The sequence below is a fragment of the Thermomyces dupontii genome (genome assembly GCF_041956625.1).
Source record: "Thermomyces dupontii strain NRRL 2155 unplaced genomic scaffold VTN31scaffold_3, whole genome shotgun sequence".
NCBI classification, from domain to species: Eukaryota; Fungi; Ascomycota; class Eurotiomycetes; order Eurotiales; family Trichocomaceae; genus Thermomyces; species Thermomyces dupontii.
The window spans coordinates 365,472-382,723 of record NW_027192309.1 but is presented as its reverse complement, the minus strand read 5'-3'; the positions used below and the strand labels follow the sequence as shown (position 1 = coordinate 382,723).

The window sequence follows — 17,252 nt, the reverse complement described above, 5'->3', positions numbered from 1 at the left end:
CAATCGCAGACCGGCCGAACGGCGTTGAATGAGTCGGGAACAGGGTCCAACTGATTGTGCTCGGCGAGGGACTTGGCCGTTGGCTACTGGAATTACAGTACGTATTGGTATTACCGTAATCTAGTACCCTAAAATTACACCAGAGCACTCTTCCTTCGACAATCACCGCATCAAATGAGCAACCACCGCGTCTACATCGGCGCGGCATTCGTCGCCGGTGTTGTGGTAGCTTTGAGCCTGAAAGAGCTCTTCGATCGCGCTCGTCGTCGGCCAACCCCGGGAGATTATGACGCCGACCTGATCAACTCCGTCCGACACGGCCCCCCGGCCATTGTCGACGGCGTCGAGGGCTGCATCGGCAACACGCCATTGATCCGGATCAAGTCGCTGTCTGAAGCGACTGGGTGCGAAATTCTCGCCAAAGCCGAAGTATGGTTTTCCAAGGTTCCCCCCCGGTTGCAAGATCCTAGCTAAATACATGACCAGTATCTTAATGGTGCCGGCGGCAGTCCCAAAGACCGCGTCGCGCTGAGCATGATCGAAACCGCCGAAGATCAGGGTCTTCTGCGACCGCATTCGGGCGATGTCATCTACGAAGGTACCTCGGGATCGACAGGTATCTCGCTGGCGACGTTGGCGCGCGCACGGGGTTATCTCGCACACATGTTCGTCTATCCTCCCCGGGTTCCTTTTTCTGAGCTCCCCGAACTGATGATGTTGTAGATGCATGCCCTCCGACCAATCCATGGAGAAGTCCGACCTCCTCCTCAAACTCGGCGCCGTAGTTGACCGCGTTCCACCCGCCCCGATCGTCGAGCCAGGTAACTTTGTGAACCGCGCCCGTGCTCTGGCTCAGGCGCGCACGGAATCCGCCCTCAACTCCGCTGACCGCCCCTCCGCCGCGAGCGCAAGCCAATTGACAAGCACCATCCCGACGTCCGAGGCCGGTGCCATGCGCGGCCGCGGGTTCTTCACCGATCAGTTCGAAAACACCGCCAACTACACGGCGCACTATCGAGGCACCGGCCCGGAGATCTACGCGCAGTGCGGGGGGAAACTCGATGCGTTTGTCGCGGGAGCCGGCACCGGCGGTACCATCTCCGGCGTGGCGCTATTCGTCAAGCCGCGCCTGCCACGGGTTTCCATCGTCCTGGCTGATCCCCAGGGTAGTGGGCTGTATAATCGTGTTCGGTATGGGGTCATGTTTGACGTCAAGGAGCGGGAAGGAACACGCCGTCGGCCGCAGGTGGATAGCATTGTCGAGGGAATTGGCATCAATCGCGTCACGGCCAATTTTGAGGCCGGCAGGGAGCTCATTGACGATGCGGTACGGGTCACCGATGCGCAGGCTATCGCCATGGCGCGGTGGTTGGTGGAGAAGGATGGGATTTTTGTTGGGAGTGCGAGTGCCGTGAATTGTATGTTTTCTATAATAATGGCTATATTAACTTCTTACTGACAAGCTGGCAGGCTTTGCCGCGGTCAAGACCGCCCTGAAGCTCGGCCCGGGCCACCGTATCGTGACCGTCTTGACCGACTCTGGCGCAAGACATCTGTCTAGATTCTGGGCACAAGCCGGGGACGTTGGAGGCACGGTGGATACCAAGTTGGAGGACGTTCTGAATGCAAAGGAGTCATGAGGGGTATCCCGAGAAATGCGCGTCAGTAATAGTTCAGGCGTGCGTTCTTTCTATAAGGAGACTTCGCTTTGATGGGCGTCGTCTTCTGCGATCCAGCCGCATTTTTGCGCGGCACAGGATTCAGCTGGATCGAAGATATCCCCGAGCCTGGACCGTCATCAAAGTCCCGGCTGAGGATCTCTTCGAAGCCTTTCGGCGACAGCAAAACATCGGTGCCCGGCGTGGGATCTTTGTCTGAATCCGCACGTTGTGTAGACCCGTCGTCAAAGACACTGTCTTCAGGGGCTGAGTCGTCCGTGGACTCTCTTGGGTTCGTCACTGAGCCCGCCATTGGAGATTTGATCTCTTTGATCCAGCTAGGTGTACCCTGCCGAATACCAGACTTGTCCATAGTCTTCCTAACGTAATGGAACCATTCACCGTCATCTGACTTGTCGTCCGGCTGTGAGTCTTCCCAGTTTTGTCGCGCAGCAACTGTTTCTTCATCCTCCCATTCATCCTGGCTTTCCGCCGATAGTCGGCCATCGTCAAATGTCAACGGCACGTCCGGTTCCTGGGAACTTTGCCTTCTGACGGTTGGTGATATCTCGTGGACTGGAGAGCTTGAAGCGGACGAGCTGGAAACACTGGGAGTCTTTATAGCCCCCTGCTCGTCATCCCTTCTCATGGCAAACAATCCCCGATTCATTACCCCAGGAGTCTTTGGCGTAGGCGACACCCGCTCCACACTCCGTATCGTAGAGACTGACTTCACCGCCGAAGACTTTGGCGTGCCCTCCTGCAGCGGATCATCCGAATCACTACTATCATCATGAACCTGCGCAAAGTCCCAATCCCGCATACTGGGCGGCTTCAATGGCTTCACCTTCCGCTTCGTCGACGATTTCCTCTTTGGAATTGACAGATCGTTCTTTCGTGGACGGCCCCGCGGGCGGACAGCCCATATCGAGCTGGCCGTCTTCTTCCGAAGAGGCGACGCGGAGCGCACTTGTGCAATATGCGGGCTCGACTCCGTTTGACATCGCCGTTGCGGTTGCGGCGTGTAGAACTTCGCGTCGTCGATCTCGGGGACCTGCCAGAGGGGGTCGACTGGTTTGTCGGACAGAGTCGTACTTGGTTGTCGCGGCGGAGGGAACTGTAGACCCGAAAAGTCCGTCACCTGCTCACTAGGCGACTCCTCACGACTCTCTTCCCAATCCGACGTAGACCTCGGGCCATTACCCTCATCTTTCCCAGGTACTACGTCCCCCAATGCTGTTTGTAATTCATCTTCCGACGAATCCCCCAAATCCTCCGTGTCGCCTTCGCCCTGCATGCCCATGAGGTGGCCTTTGTTCACCACAATTTCCCCCGTGCGGAGATCGATCTCATCGCCCACGTCGCTGAAGTCTCTACCATATTTCTCGAAGATGCTCTCGAAGATGGACTTGAGGCGTTGATCGTTGCGCGCGCGGGCGGCTTGGAGGTCGAAGTCATCGTAGATTGAAGGGGCGGGTGTGTCGATGGGGGAGAGACGGGGTTTCTTGCTGGGCCGTTCCATTATGGCCCGTTGTTGGAGGAGAGGATGATCCTTGAGGTTTGTCACATGCTTTCAAGTGATGTGTTTGGAGTTGTCATGCCAACTGCGTGGGTGTTACGAAAATTACTTGCAAAATGTTCATTTTGGTCTAACAATACGGAGTAGGTACCTGCTTAAAATACGGCTAACCTCGTTACGGTGTTAGGCCTACCGCAGCCCAGCTCTCTCATCGTTATCAGCGAGCTTAGGATGACGCTGCATCTATTCATTCCCATGATGCGCTGATAGAAGAAAATGTATTGCCAGAAATGTCGCGCGCCGCTGCAGCTGGACAGCTCGCTGGAGTCGCTGAACCCAGCTGCTTTTGACCTGCTAGTTGGTACGCCATCATCATCATCACCAAGCTCCCATATCGCTCTCTGACCCTTAACCAGGTTCCACTGGGAAAACGCTGCCGGACCGCTCCCTGTCTCAACGCCAGCCATACCCGTCCGAACGTCGCGATCTGTACGACAGAGCGTCCCGCCATGCCTCCTCGCCGGTCTACCGTCGGACGATTCCCTCCCCGCGCCATGGAGCGAATGCGCCTGCACCGCCGAAGCTGGCAAAGGGGGATAGCGGTGGAGGAATGTCGTTTGTTATGCTCACGGAGTCTCAACTGCCCCCGCCGCAGCCGGTCGGGGCGGTGAACGGAGATGGAGCGGGTCATACAGCTGGGGGCGGTCATCAGGAGCAGTCATTCTCTGACCAGGTCGAAAGAGCGGCGCGCCTCTTTGAGATTATTTCTGCGCGGTCTGACGTCGACCACCCCATCTGCGCCGAGTGCACCGAAATGTTGGTCGATGGGTTGCAGAAGAAGCTGGTTGCTGCGACCAAAGAGCGGGACGCGTATATCTCGTTTCTCAAGACGCTCAACGCTTCGGTGCCGTCGGCCGAAGAGGTGGAGGCGGCCGAGGAGAAATTAAAAGCCACGCTGGAAGAAGAGGAGGCTGCGTACAAGGAACTCCTGGAGCTGGAAAAGGAAAAGGCTGCCGTGGATCAAGAGATCGCCGCGTTGGAAGAGGAGGCACGGCAGCTTGACCTCGAGGAGGAGGCGTTTTGGCGCGAGCGGAATGTATTTGCGTTGACTCTCGCCGAGTTCCAGAACGAGAGGGATGCACTCAACATGCGCTATGATCACGACGCGCGGCAGCTGGAGCGCCTCCAGCGGACCAACGTGTACAACGACACCTTTTGCATTGGGCATGACGGCTACTTTGGCACGATCAACGGCCTGCGCCTCGGGCGGCTGGCCAATCCGTCCGTGGATTGGGCAGAAATCAACGCGGCTTGGGGACAGACGGCGCTGCTACTACAAACGATCGCGGACAAGTTGGGTTTTCAGTTCAAGGGCTACCGCATAAAACCGATGGGCTCGACGTCGCGGATTGAAAAGATTGAATACCCATCCGCCGGCAATCAACAATCGGACCAACGCCCCGACGGCCCCGCCAAGGTGACCACCCTCGATCTCTTCTCGTCCGGGGACCTCCCGCTCAACATCCCCTGGCTCCATCGACGCTTCGACGCCGGCATGGTGGCCTTCCTCGAGTGCCTGCGGCAGCTCGGCGAATACGTGGAGCAAACTCCCGCGCCGATCTTCTCGCGGCGGCACGGCAGTGGACAACAAACGGGCCTCACCACGTCCGGTCTCAAGCTGCCATACGAGATCAAGCGCGACAAGATTGGCGACGCCAGTATCAAGCTGGGCTTCAACCAGAACGATGAGACCTGGACCCGCGCGTGCAAGTATACGTTGACTTGCTGCAAGTTTCTGCTGGCGCATGTGAGCAATATCACGGCGGGTGCCAGCAACTCGGCGGCTGTTGCGGCGGCGGCGGTGTCGGCGGCGAGGGACCAAAGGCAGGATTCGAAATGATCGTTCGAGTTTAGACCATCGAAGAGGTTCGGTCGATGCTCGTCACAACAGGCTCACGCCAGGCGCAGATGGTCCCGGCGTGTCCCACTCTAAGACGGCTACTGGCCCGAGTGCTGGGAAAGGAGTATCATGACGATACAGAGCGGGACATAAGCTGCAGACTGCGCGAGGGTATAACAACGAGGCCTTTTCAGCACTTGACTGTTGCTGCATCGCTGCGGCTCAGACCCGCACAAGCTACGTCCGGCGACGGAGACGAACATCTTGACGCTCTCCCGCGCACCTTACTTGGCATTCTCGTCCTGCTAGATCAGATCGGTCAATATACAATCAAAAATCATACTACACTTCAGATCTATCCTTCTCTTGTTTCGCTCTATCGCCATCTCCGACTTGATTCTCCCGTTCGGCTTGGGCGTCACGAGAATCCGACTTCTTCACCCTCCGCACCCCAAACCCTCCCCTCCAACCGATCCACCTCTTCTCACTCTCATACGGCCCCCTCAGCGCCAACAACACAATCGCGGCCGCTGTAAACCCCAGATTACAACTCCCCGACAGCACCCACCCACCCCTTGCATATAGCCGATTCCCCACCGCCGTACCCGTCAGTTGGCCCGCAAACGCCGCCAGCATGTACACGGTATTCACGCGACTACTCGCCTTGGGCACCGCGCCGTAGATCGCCGCCCGGTTCGCGATCTGCGTGACCTGCAGGCCGAAATCGAAGAGCAGGGCCTGGACGATGGGGCCCGCGACGGAGCGGGTCCCGACAAACGTGCCGATGGCGATCCCCACCATGTTCAGCACGGCGCCGACCAGAACCGACAAATGGGTATGGAATCGATCGATAAACACCCTTGCGAACGGCGGGCCGAACACCATGGGTCCCAATCCAGCCAGCGCAAATAACCCGATGATAACAGTGGAATAATGATACGGCTCCCCGGCGAGTAAGAAAGTCAACGTTGTCCAAAACGAGGTGAAGGTCGCCGAGAAAAAGAACTGCATCAGACACGACTGCACCAGCACGGGCTCCGTGACGGCCAACCGGGCCATGGTCCAGAGGATGTCCGGGTAGGTCAGATCGCGATTTGTCGCCGGATAATCGGGCATCCAGAGCCAGAGCAGCGCCAGGATCGCGTACTGCAGCGCCAGCGACATCCAGTACACGTTGCGCCAGGAGGAAGTATATGCCGCAATGATCCCGGACAAGAGCCGCGCGATAAGCAAACCCAGCAGAAGTCCCGAAACCACGATTGACAGGGCCGTTGCGCGACGATTCGGTTTGGCAAGATCCCCAACCAGGGGGAGCATGATTTGCTATCATTCACCTCCTTAGTCCCTTTCTTTTTCTCTCAACAGGTAGGAGGGGAAAGAAACATACCGGCGTAACCGTCGTCACACTCATCAAAAACGTCACCGCAACAAACACCTCAAACCGCTCCGTGATGCACACCCCCAGCGACACCGTCGCCGTGAAGAGCATCAGCGATAAAACAAACGGTCGCCGTCGAACGAGATCGCCCATGGGACAGAGGAAGAGGATCCCGCCGGCGTATCCCGCCTGCGCGGTGGTGGGGATGACGGCGGCGCGTTCTTGGGTGACATGGAACTCCTGCGCGAGGAGGTCGAGCAAAGGGTGGGAGTAGTAGAGATTGGCAACCTGGTACGATAAAAAAAAAAAACAACAAACTCAGCTTTTGGGAGGTCATGTACTATAATATGGGGAGAAGATTCTACATACGGTAAACGTGCATGCCGCGCCAAAAAGCAGATTCAATGGCAGAGTCAAATCCCGCGGGTTGGCGGGATCGTAGCGACAGGATGGAGGGGTCCAGGTGATGAGGCTCCATGTTGTTCTTGCTATGTTTTTGATCTTGGTTTTGGTTGTGTTTTTGAATTCTTGCGGCTCATCATCTTGCGAGGTACTGGGTGGTGTAGAGGGATGTTGCATCGGCCCGAATCGTCTTTTTTCTATCGATTGAAAAAATAAAAAAAAGAAAGGTTACCTGGTTATTGGATTGAGAAGATCGGATCATGTCAATTCACGGATAATAACGATACCATCCATCCCTTTCAATCCGAAAGTTGGGATGAATCAATTGTCCGATACTACATTACATAGTATGTACGGAGTACTAATGTATACATGGTAAGTAGTATGGTTGCTCGTTTGCGGTTTGCCGCGTTCGTCGTGTCGGTCGGTGTCCGAGGGAGAGTTAATTCTCCGATTGGGGGTACCGACTCGTACATACCATGTCCGATAGATAAGCACTAGTAGTATCTACGCTGTCAAGAAACCTGGTCTGGTGATGCTCGCAGGCGTCGCGCATGCCCTGAAACGAATGAAGTGAGTGAAAGGGTCCGAGGAGGAGGAGGAGGTAACTACTGTTCTGATTTTTCTCTTTTGGCGACAACGACTTACTACTGTACATCAGTTCCCCTATTGAACCCCGAGTCGATGCATTCAATTATATTATACTACATATTTGACACCAGCGACAGGATCCTACTGATCAATGTGTTTCCTAGTCAGTGCCTCTTTTCTTTCCAGGTAGCCCATTCCCCGAGTATTGACAGTGTCAACGAATTCTGAATCACGCTCGTCTGAATTTCCCCTTGCGAGGACATTGACCGTCGAACAGGAACATAGCTGCATGAGAAAGTATGATTTCGCTTGGTCAAAAGATTGCCGTCACGTGTCCCGTCGGGTTTTCTCAGTTGGAAAAGATAGAATGATCATCGCACAATATTCACACCATCATTGTCTCCAGTATCTACACGAGTACGCACCTTTGTGTATCACAGCTGTCTTTACAGAGTCACACTGGCTCGTAACTCTGAGATTTCCGACACTTAGATTCACTTCGTTTCAGGGCAATGGTCGATTCATCCCATGTGAAAACCTTGAACATGATGAAGACGCTGGAAATATATCAATGACATTGCAAAGTCCGTCCTATGCTGTACATGCTAACCCTCATAAAACCAAGTCCCAAAGAAAAGAAAGGGAAAGAACATCACGGAATAAAAGTGCCCTTTTGGAAGCTCTCGACAGGAATATCGCCCATCTTCGACGATACCTCCGGCTTCGAGGAGTTGGATGACAACGTCTGCGCCCGCGTCGTCTCGCTGCTCTTGGTCATGCTGGTCGTGCGGCTGCTGGACGCCGAGCCAGACGTGATGGCCGCTTGGGCCGGTCGTCGCTGGATGGTTTCGAGATACGGGCTTGGCAGGTAGCCGACCCGACCGTCGCGCGCACGGCAGCGCCACCACTCGGACGGGTTGCCCATGGGGTCGGACTTGCTGAGGACGGCGACAATATCACCGCGCTTCACGGCAAGGTCAATGCCTGCGGTGTTTTGCGCATCCGGGCTGTAGTCGTAGAGTACGCGGCAAAAGTCGAGCTTGGATGGATCCAAGGGAGCATTCTGCGGGTCGCCGTTGGCGGTCATGGCAAGCTGCTGACGACGCGTTTCTTCTTCTTGCGATCGTGCCAGCGAACGGATGAGCTTGCCCATGAGATACGGCAGACCGAAGACGGCAATCAAGAACATAACAAACGGCTTCCTCGATGGCCGAGGAGCGGTCCCACTGCCGTCAGGAGCCGTGCCGGACCGACCATTCAAGAAGGCAGAGAACGCGGACGGCGTCAGGGACGTCGCATCGGCCGGCAACGGGCGGCCGGTGATCTTGGCAATCAACGTCTTGAACCATCGAATCAAGGTGAAGATGCCCAGGACAGAGCCAAGGGTATTGCGCAAGTTGCCAAATTGCTCAGCCACCGATACCATCGCTGCAGAGGTCAGCCAAGCCCACTATACGAGCTATAGACCACGTCGATACATACCAAAGAATGAGCTATGCGTGGCCATGTATGTGCTCTCCAGCATCTGCGCTAACCCGCCAAAGGCTCCGACGATGCTTTCAATCATCTGAAACGTCGCCGCCGTACTCTGGCTGAAAGCGTTTGTCAAACTATTGGGGTCGTTTGGGTCCCCGCCAGGCAGCGCGGGATACATGCCGCCCATGCCGCCGTACATGCCGCCATAGCCTCCATAGCCATAGCCGCCGTACATGGACCCGAATCTCGAATAAGGCGACGCATACCCGCCGTAAGTGCTATACGGCGTTGCGCCTAACCGATTCGTACCATAGGGCGAGTACGTCGACGCGGTCCGATTGACGACCGAGTTTAGACTGCTCGGGCGCGCCGGCAAATCTGGAGCCGACGAGCTGGAGCCATTGTTCGACCCATTCGTCGCAGTGCTTGTCGGCGATGATGAACTCGAAGTGGTCGTGCTGGGAGCGGATGACAGGGCTGGGGCTGGAGAAGGAAAAGTCAACAATATTGTTCGGGCCGTGCACCAGAAAGACAAAGCTCACCTGTTGATGTCGCCCCAGTGGCTGCGCGCTCCCAAGGCTTAGGGGGCGATACCGACGCCATCGGGTTGATAACTAGCAACGACCCAACATCAAGCCGGGTGCCTTTTTAAGGAGGTTTGTCGCGGGCGTTGAGACCCAAGAAAACCTGGGGAGGAGGAACGGGACGTCACGGGCGGAGGAAGAAAGACAAAGCCGAAGACTTGGCGAGTGGCGAGTGGGGAAGCCGAGGTTATCTCCAACTCCGATAACCGTATAACAGAGTATATATAACCAGGTTATAAGTTGTAACCTTCACATGCAAATTGAGTTACCCTGTCTTCATGACTCGAGAATACATTTATTATTAGGTTATACAACCGACACTCGGATTGAGATCAATCGCCTTTGCCGGCTCTTAGGGCCATTCTGCTGAACTTGTTACCAGTGTCACATCTCAGTCATTGACGGAGGCCTCAGACGCCGACCTTTTGATCGCAAAAGCATTCCCATTTCAGACACTGAATCGAGAAGTAGCATTCCTGTAGTATCTATCCCAGCTAATGTATTGACAGGCACATGCCCATAACTATACAGATGACAGCCCCCAACTCCATCAACGCCGCCCATGCAATACCAAGGAAAGTGCACATGATGTACAAATTACAGTTCATCGTGATGATCAGGAAACTGGATCCGCCATGAACGAGGAGGCACTGGCAAGCCTAGCCAGTAATTCCACAACCGATTAATTTCCAGGATAGAAATCTCCCAGCTAGCGAGTCGAGTCAGCAAGAATACTTTAGGAAATACAAAGGCCAACCCTTACAAAGCCTTGGGAATGGACATCCACTTTCGCAGGACCCAAAAGTAGGTCCGCCAGAAGATTCGCCATTCCGTCACAAACATATCGATGAAACCCTCGTTTGAGTTTTCGGATTCCCCGCGCTTCCAAGGCAAATGTTCGTCGTCGTATCCAAAATCTTCGTCGTCATCCTCAATGTAAAAGTTGGAGCCGCCGTCTTTGTAGTAGCGGACGACCTTTTGCTGGCCGGCGGCCTGGACTGGAAGCGGAGACGAAATCGCCGGGTGGATGACAATGCGATCTTCATGTCCTGACTCGACTGCCTGTCGGAAACTACGGATCGCGGCGATGCTGTTCGATATACGCGCATACGTGTTGATAAGCGCGACAAGCTCGGTGCGGCGCAGCGGAGGGTTTTCTCCATCCTTGTTTTCGTCATACTCAAACAGGACCTTCAAAGCCGTCCCGTAGCCGTTCACCTGGAGCTTCCCCCAGAGCCGACACTTGTCGCATCCGACACAATCCATTAAGCGGCTGACATTGCGGAAGCGATTCCGGAAATCCTCCTTGAGTCCAGCTGCACCGGCATCCTGGAACATGACGGCTTCGTCAAAGATTTGCGGCCGGCTATTCAAAGCATCCGTCAGTTCCATGACTTTGGCCTTTGTATCGCGGTCCTGTTCCGGATCGAACGAGCAGAAAGTGTAGTCACGGAGATGCTTCTGCAGCTTTGCAACCGCGCGGGACACCACGGCATAGTTGAAATAGAGGTTGGAGATCCGCTCCGGATGGTTGTGCAGACGGTCTTTGTAACATTGAATGTTCGGGCCCCATTCGCCGGTCGTCTGGTTGAGATACTCCCAGCACAGATGTGTTGAGATGGACGCATGCATTCCGCTAATCACGCGATGAAAGGCGCGCTTCTCCAGACACTCATCATCAAACGCAGGAAGCTGCTGGCGATCCCTGTGGAATACATTCCGAATGTCATGAGCAGCCTGAGCTTGCGATTCCAACAGCGGACTGGACAAATAGCGCGACTGCGTCTCCGGCTGCGGCTTCACGAAGCAGTTCTCCCGGTAGATGGCATCCCAGACCTGATGCGCTCCGGGACCGGCATAGCCCGTGAACCGCTCGGGGTTGTCCAGGAGACTGACATAGTCCCCCTTGCCCGTCGCGCCCTCATCCTCCGGAACACAATAGTCCCGCTCATCACACTCATCGTCGTACTCGACCACGCAGCTCTCTCCGACATCTTCCCCGAGCCCTCCCTGCAGCGGCTTCGATTGCGGTCGTTCTCGCTGCTCCTTGCGCCCGGGATGTCCCGCCTTGGGTCCTTCGAGCCTGCTCAATTCCTCAACGCGCCAGACGGGTGGTAGGTCTTCCTCGGAATCGATGGTGTTCACGGAGCAGGCAATATTGCCACACATGCCCTCATCGTCGGACCAAAAGGGGCATGCCTTGTTAAAGAGGTTCAGACGATAATACGAAAAGAAGTCGGTCTCCCGCGTGAGAGACGTGAGGAGAGGGTGGATCTGATCATTCAAGGCATCGATCGTGGCGTAGGATGCGCAGGTGTCGGAAACGGTTGCTTTTGGATCAATCTAGCTCAACATCAGGTCAGACATGTCTATCTGAGGATACGCAAGCGATAGCCAGCCGTACCGCGCAAGCATTCGAGGCATAAGGTGACTGTTCTTCGGCCGCAGCATGAGCTAAGATGAACGATGTCAAACCACCGAGGGTAAAAACCCTGGACAAGAAGCGCATCTTGACAGAGAAACGAGTGTAGTATCGAATGGCTTATAGAGAGAAGTCAAAATACGTGTCAAAAGAGAGACGTCTAATATGCCATGTCATCAACAATCAGCCCGGCGAAGGGCTTCTATTTCTCACATCAAAAGAGGCCATTTGTCATCGACGGCGACTTTCTTCATGTTCTTGATACCGTGGTCTGATCGCTCTGATTCGATTGGCTGATTATGTAATGACCCAGTTCATTTTAACCTAATATGGTAGCGATAAGCTTAGTAGTAGTAGTTTTACCTTAACAGGAAGTTACAGGAGTTAGTACTTCAGAAGTGTCAACATCAACAACAACGCCCGGGCGTTGAGATTCCGGATCAACCCATGACTCTCTCTCACAGTCGCTCACCTCCCTCAAGGTCATGACCGGTCTTCATTTCGGCAATTCTCTCATCCCGGCTACCTACCAGATCCTTCCTAGCCTGCTCGCCGACATAATCATCATCCAACATAGCATCAAACCCGAGGGTCCTGGCAATAAAATCAAACAGCATCTTCTCCGCCTGTACGGCATGCTTCGTCAAGCCATGATCATCGCCGTCAAACATGCGCAACTCCCTCTTCCCGGGCCCCGCGCCATACGCATCGTAGAGCCTCTCCGCGCAGGACGGCGACAAACATGTATCCTCGGTCCCATGCAGCAACAGCACCGGCCGCGGCCGCAGCCTCTGGATCCCCTCCGTGGCCGCCGTCTGTGACGCAATGGTCGCAACGCCCATGACCCGCTCCGGGTCGGTGGCGGCCACGGTGAAGCACGGACTGCCGCCAAAGGACCATCCAACCAACACCACGCGGGTCGTTGTGTATTGCGAGGACAGGTAATCAATGCAGGCTCTGACGTCGGCCGTGCAGTAATCTGTCTGCGCGGGTTTGCGATAGTCGAGCCGGATGGAGGGCACGGATAGGGTTAGGGCCAGTTTATCGGCCAGTGATGGATAGATTCCTTTTAAACCATTAGTAAGTACTCTCGTAGTTTGATGATTGTGTTTTTTTTTTTATAGACAATGTCATGTATCGTGGGCTGAAAAATGTACCAGCCGGACCACTCACTCCTCCTCCCGCACCGCTAATCATAATCACCCCGGCCTGATTCGCCTGTTTGGCATTGTAGCTGCGCGGCTCATGGAGGATGGCCGGCGCCTCGTGATCCAGCGGATCGAGCACCTGGATCCGGATTTGTCGGGCCACTGATGGTTTGACGGCGGCCTTGTCCACCTCAGGTGGGTGTATCGGGCCGGCTTTGTCCAGGTTCATGCGCTCGGTGGTGGTGGTCATTATTGTAAGGCTGTGCCTGCGAAGTAAGGACGAGGAAATCGAGTGTCCAATGTTCCTAATAATCATGGGTTTATCCAATAGTTACTAGTTACTTAGGAGCAGTTAATTGGGGTCCTGTAGGAGGGACGCAATTTACCACTTGGCATTGCTTTGTACTTTATGCATCTAAGGAGCGTCAATGGTGATCTCACACTGACGGGATACCTAGGTACTAGTACCTAGCTATGAAGCGTGGCGAATGGCTCTCTGGCTTCCGAGCGAGGCATGGCAACAGGGGTGCAAAGGCATGCCAGTACAATACATACGTTGTATCTCTTCAGGCTGGATGGGCATGTTCGCGATGAAGCAGTGAACTTTGCTCAAGCCAGTCGTGTAAGTACTACTTGGGTACCTAGTACTCCGTACAGGTAAGAAGTACCTACTAAGTAGTAGGTAGATATGGTTCCGTACCAGTTTAACTCTGCAGGATGATGGCCGGATTTGAGAACCAGTCTACAGAGTACATGTACTCCATGAAAATTGCACACAGACTTCTTCACCAGTCTTGTCTGATGCTCTCTACTACGAGCTGCCAATCCCATGATTCCTCGTCGCTCCATTGAATGACTGCGAGTGAGTGCCTTACTCGTACAAGAATACTGACTTCTGCCGAATGATTCCTACACAAGGCCAACGGGCTAGGAATAACGCTTCTTTGCCTGGCGATCTCTGAACGAAGATGCTTTGATGAAGAACAATCAAGGGTTAGAGTTACCCGAGTTGGACTGGATAAGCTTCGATGAAAGTTAACGTGCCATGCGTAACACGGAACGACTTTTTCCGGGGTTTGCGCCAAGACTTAGCCTCATGTGACAGGAGACGAGTAGACTAGACCAAATATGGTAAGCAGCCCCTTTCGGAATCTGACGGGATGGGTCGTGCCAAGCCTCTCAAAGTCTCAGGATCAGGAGATCGTACTTGTTTGTGAACCGAGTCTCATTCCCGAGCTATACCCGAGCCGGGACAACTCGGCGGAACTTCGGGCCTCAACATCTGCAAGGCGTCGGCTGAAGTCGTGAACATCATTGATCTTCAACACGATCTGGCTTTCCGTTTCCTGCAAGCTGTCCGGCGATCTTCAGAAAACCAGTTGTCGTCATTTGTCCTGTCGCCGCGGTGATGGCGTCAGTTGCGTCCCCGTTAATTCATGCATCTCCGGCGACCATGAGTTCAAAACGCAAGGCTCGGACCCCCAAGTCTTGCTATCCATGTTACAGAAGGAAAGTCAAATGCGACCGGACATCTCCATGCTCCTTGTGCGTGAAGCGTGGACATGCACATCTTTGTACTTATGTACATCCGCGCAAGGATGCACCAACTTCGCCGACACGAGTTGATCGTGAGGACGGGAGGGTATGCAAGCCAAGCGGGGGTTGCCACAGACATGCGACCGTCCTCGACTCTCCCACGCCGATATCCAGGACGGCCGACGCGGTTGTGGTGGACTCGAAGGCGTGGAAAAGCATCAATGAGAAACTGGCGGGCTTGAGCAATACCATCGCCTCTCTCCGGTCGCAGCTCGAATCGGCGCGCACCAAACCCGTGGCTCCCCCAACACCAGAGTCGGAGAGTCACTACGATGAGCGATCGAAGAGCGAGGAGGGTGTCCACATGCGGAATGGGCCCGAAGGATCGTCAATCCACTTTGGATCGAGCTCTGTGCTGGCTTTTTTGCTCGATCGGCGACCAAGTCCGGTCGGAACGGTCTTCCAAAGAGATAATATTCTGCCCCAGCTGGCTTTGGAGAATCAAACAGCCACGTATCCGTTTCTCGATCTGTGGTCACCAGACATCACAAGCTCCGGAAATGGAGCGATCTGTGCAGCCTTGCCGGACGACCGCCAATGTCGACGGTATGTCTCCCTGGATAGTATGTGAAGTCCGGTCAGTGCTGATAGTCCACAGGTTTCTGCGCTGCTATCGTGATGTTCGATGGATTCTGTACCCCGTGTTGGCCGATATCGATTCTTTTGAACAAAATGTTGAGACTATGCTCCGTAATCGAGCGGCCGAGGTCGCAGGGGGCCGAAACTCGGCCGGGTCCGCAGAGCCCTTTGGATTTGGTTGCGCATTTATTGGCCTTTTATTCGCAGTTCTTGCGTCCGGTTGCCAACTGTCCGAGCTCCCGAAAAAGGAGCGGAAGTTCCAGTGCCAGCTATATGGTAAGCTTGGCTGGGCGAACCTTTTTTTTTTCGGCTGCCGAGGTTGCCCATGTTGACGCGACGTTAGTATGTTGCGCATATCAATGTCTCCGAAATTGCAACTTCCTTTCCCGGCCGACGCCAGAGGCGATTCAGACGTTGTTGATTCTCGGCGACGTGCTTTCGTACGATATGAATCCGGGTATCTCCTATGTCATATTTGGTGAGTGCGATGAAAAAACGTCGTGGTGGGCGATTTAAGCTAACTGGCGCAGGTCTCGCCCAGCGAATGGCGCTCACGCTTGGCCTGCATATTCAATCCATCTTTTTCAGCGACGAAGACTTGCGTTTGAGGCAGAGGCTATGGTGAGAATCTCCGATTTTACCCTCCTTTAGTTTCAGGGGCCATTAACTGACTGGTGTCAAGGTGGTTGATGGCATGGCAAGATAGTCACTTCGCCCTTTCGTACGATCGGCCTGTGGAGACCCTGGCCCCGAGCCCGCCGATCCCCCAGGACAAGGAGTCGCGCCCGGGAAAGCGAAATTACTTTGAAACGATGTGTCGAGTGATTTCATTGACGCTTCAGTTGCTGCGGGAGGAGATCCTATCCCCGGAACAGCATATCCACGGCCGTACCATCCCCACCTACAAGACCCAATTGGAGCATATTCTCGCAGATGCAGAACCGTATTTGCGGAAAGAAGAGTACTGTTTCAACATTATACAGCATATTGAGAGGCTAACTCTGAGACTGCGATCATCATATCTTGTTTCCGAGATCTGTCGGCGATCGCTCAAGCAATCGCACGAAGGGAAGAAAACGAATGCGCTGTGTGGTGATTGCATCGAGAGCCTCATCAGCACCATTGAATCGTACGTTCAGTTGCACGAGCTCATCCCGCACGGCTCACGGTCGTGGATTCACCTGCACAGCGCCATCAGTGCGGCCTTTCTGCTCGCTGTGGACGAGGGTGCCCAGACGGACCCAGCCACGTGGGACATTTTGGAGAAACTGGAGACTACCCTGACGGATCTCACAACTGCTGACGCCCATGACATATATGCTGACACCCCGTCCAATGCCCTGGAGGCGGACCGGTCCGATCTTTTTCCATCGAATGCTCCAACCACCACGTCGCCGCCATTGTCTAGTTCGACGTACCTCTTGTCGGACTTCCGTTCGCTTGCCGCGGAACTGGCCATCCACGACCCGATGCAGACGCCGATCAAGTTGGAGAAGGAGGGTGGATTCCTGGTGAGCACTCGCGACAGTCTTCGCAAGATCAATGCCGAGTTCCGTGCGCTCAAGGAGAAGCTTGACAGAGAGGGTGCGCCGGTTGGAGCGGATCGAAAGCGGCCATGCTGTACGAATCGGTGCAATTGTTGAGGAGACAGGCTGTGAGACCAACATTAGGGCGTAGACTGATGTTGTCGGGAGCTTGGGATGACTCCTCCCTCGTTCGGAGGGGCCATGCTATCGATGGCCGTAGGTTTTCTTGCTGTCTACCGGAATCCGTGTAGGATTCCGCCGTGTGTTTCAAATCTGAATCTCAACATTGTGGCATATAGCTACAGTTCGAGGTCCGGCGGTGAGCGGGGCCACTGAGGGATGACCCTCCGTGGGAACTAATTGCTGAATCCTCTTCGGAGGAACCAAGAAGACCAGAAATTACTCGTGTACTGGCTGTAATAAGGATCACTGGAATCAACTTGTGTGATATTCCTCCCTCGATCAATTGAAAG

General features: G+C 54.6%; 7 protein-coding genes across 7 annotated transcripts; 3 read left to right on the top strand and 4 right to left on the bottom strand.

Annotated features, from left to right (window-relative positions):
- Positions 1–174: 174 nt before the first annotated feature.
- Positions 175–1,640, top strand: VTN31DRAFT_3579 (uncharacterized protein; the record flags this gene model as incomplete). Its single annotated transcript, XM_069403873.1, has 4 exons — positions 175–429; positions 487–665; positions 724–1,418; positions 1,471–1,640. 4 exons carry the CDS (start codon positions 175–177, stop codon positions 1,638–1,640), a joined length of 1,299 nt encoding a protein of 432 aa, XP_069260904.1.
- A 22-nt stretch (positions 1,641–1,662) lies between these two features.
- On the bottom strand, positions 1,663–3,180 carry VTN31DRAFT_3578 (uncharacterized protein; the record flags this gene model as incomplete). Its single annotated transcript, XM_069403872.1, has 1 exon — positions 1,663–3,180. The coding sequence occupies one exon, from the start codon at positions 3,178–3,180 to the stop codon at positions 1,663–1,665; it is 1,518 nt and encodes a 505-aa protein (XP_069260903.1).
- Positions 3,181–3,453: 273 nt separating this feature from the next.
- Positions 3,454–5,077, top strand: VTN31DRAFT_3577 (uncharacterized protein; the record flags this gene model as incomplete). Its single annotated transcript, XM_069403871.1, has 2 exons — positions 3,454–3,538; positions 3,594–5,077. The coding sequence occupies 2 exons, from the start codon at positions 3,454–3,456 to the stop codon at positions 5,075–5,077; spliced, it is 1,569 nt and encodes a 522-aa protein (XP_069260902.1).
- A 342-nt stretch (positions 5,078–5,419) lies between these two features.
- On the bottom strand, positions 5,420–7,034 carry VTN31DRAFT_3576 (uncharacterized protein; the record flags this gene model as incomplete). Its single annotated transcript, XM_069403870.1, has 3 exons — positions 5,420–6,400; positions 6,465–6,743; positions 6,825–7,034. 3 exons carry the CDS (start codon positions 7,032–7,034, stop codon positions 5,420–5,422), a joined length of 1,470 nt encoding a protein of 489 aa, XP_069260901.1.
- A 1,066-nt stretch (positions 7,035–8,100) lies between these two features.
- Positions 8,101–9,527, bottom strand: VTN31DRAFT_3575 (uncharacterized protein; the record flags this gene model as incomplete). Its single annotated transcript, XM_069403869.1, has 3 exons — positions 8,101–8,876; positions 8,931–9,407; positions 9,467–9,527. The coding sequence occupies 3 exons, from the start codon at positions 9,525–9,527 to the stop codon at positions 8,101–8,103; spliced, it is 1,314 nt and encodes a 437-aa protein (XP_069260900.1).
- A 740-nt stretch (positions 9,528–10,267) lies between these two features.
- On the bottom strand, positions 10,268–12,017 carry VTN31DRAFT_3574 (uncharacterized protein; the record flags this gene model as incomplete). Its single annotated transcript, XM_069403868.1, has 2 exons — positions 10,268–11,851; positions 11,913–12,017. The coding sequence occupies 2 exons, from the start codon at positions 12,015–12,017 to the stop codon at positions 10,268–10,270; spliced, it is 1,689 nt and encodes a 562-aa protein (XP_069260899.1).
- A 2,469-nt stretch (positions 12,018–14,486) lies between these two features.
- On the top strand, positions 14,487–16,896 carry VTN31DRAFT_3573 (uncharacterized protein; the record flags this gene model as incomplete). The annotated part of the gene is made up of 5 exons (XM_069403867.1): positions 14,487–15,220; positions 15,273–15,529; positions 15,597–15,731; positions 15,784–15,874; positions 15,936–16,896. The coding sequence occupies 5 exons, from the start codon at positions 14,487–14,489 to the stop codon at positions 16,894–16,896; spliced, it is 2,178 nt and encodes a 725-aa protein (XP_069260898.1).
- Positions 16,897–17,252: the final 356 nt, after the last annotated feature.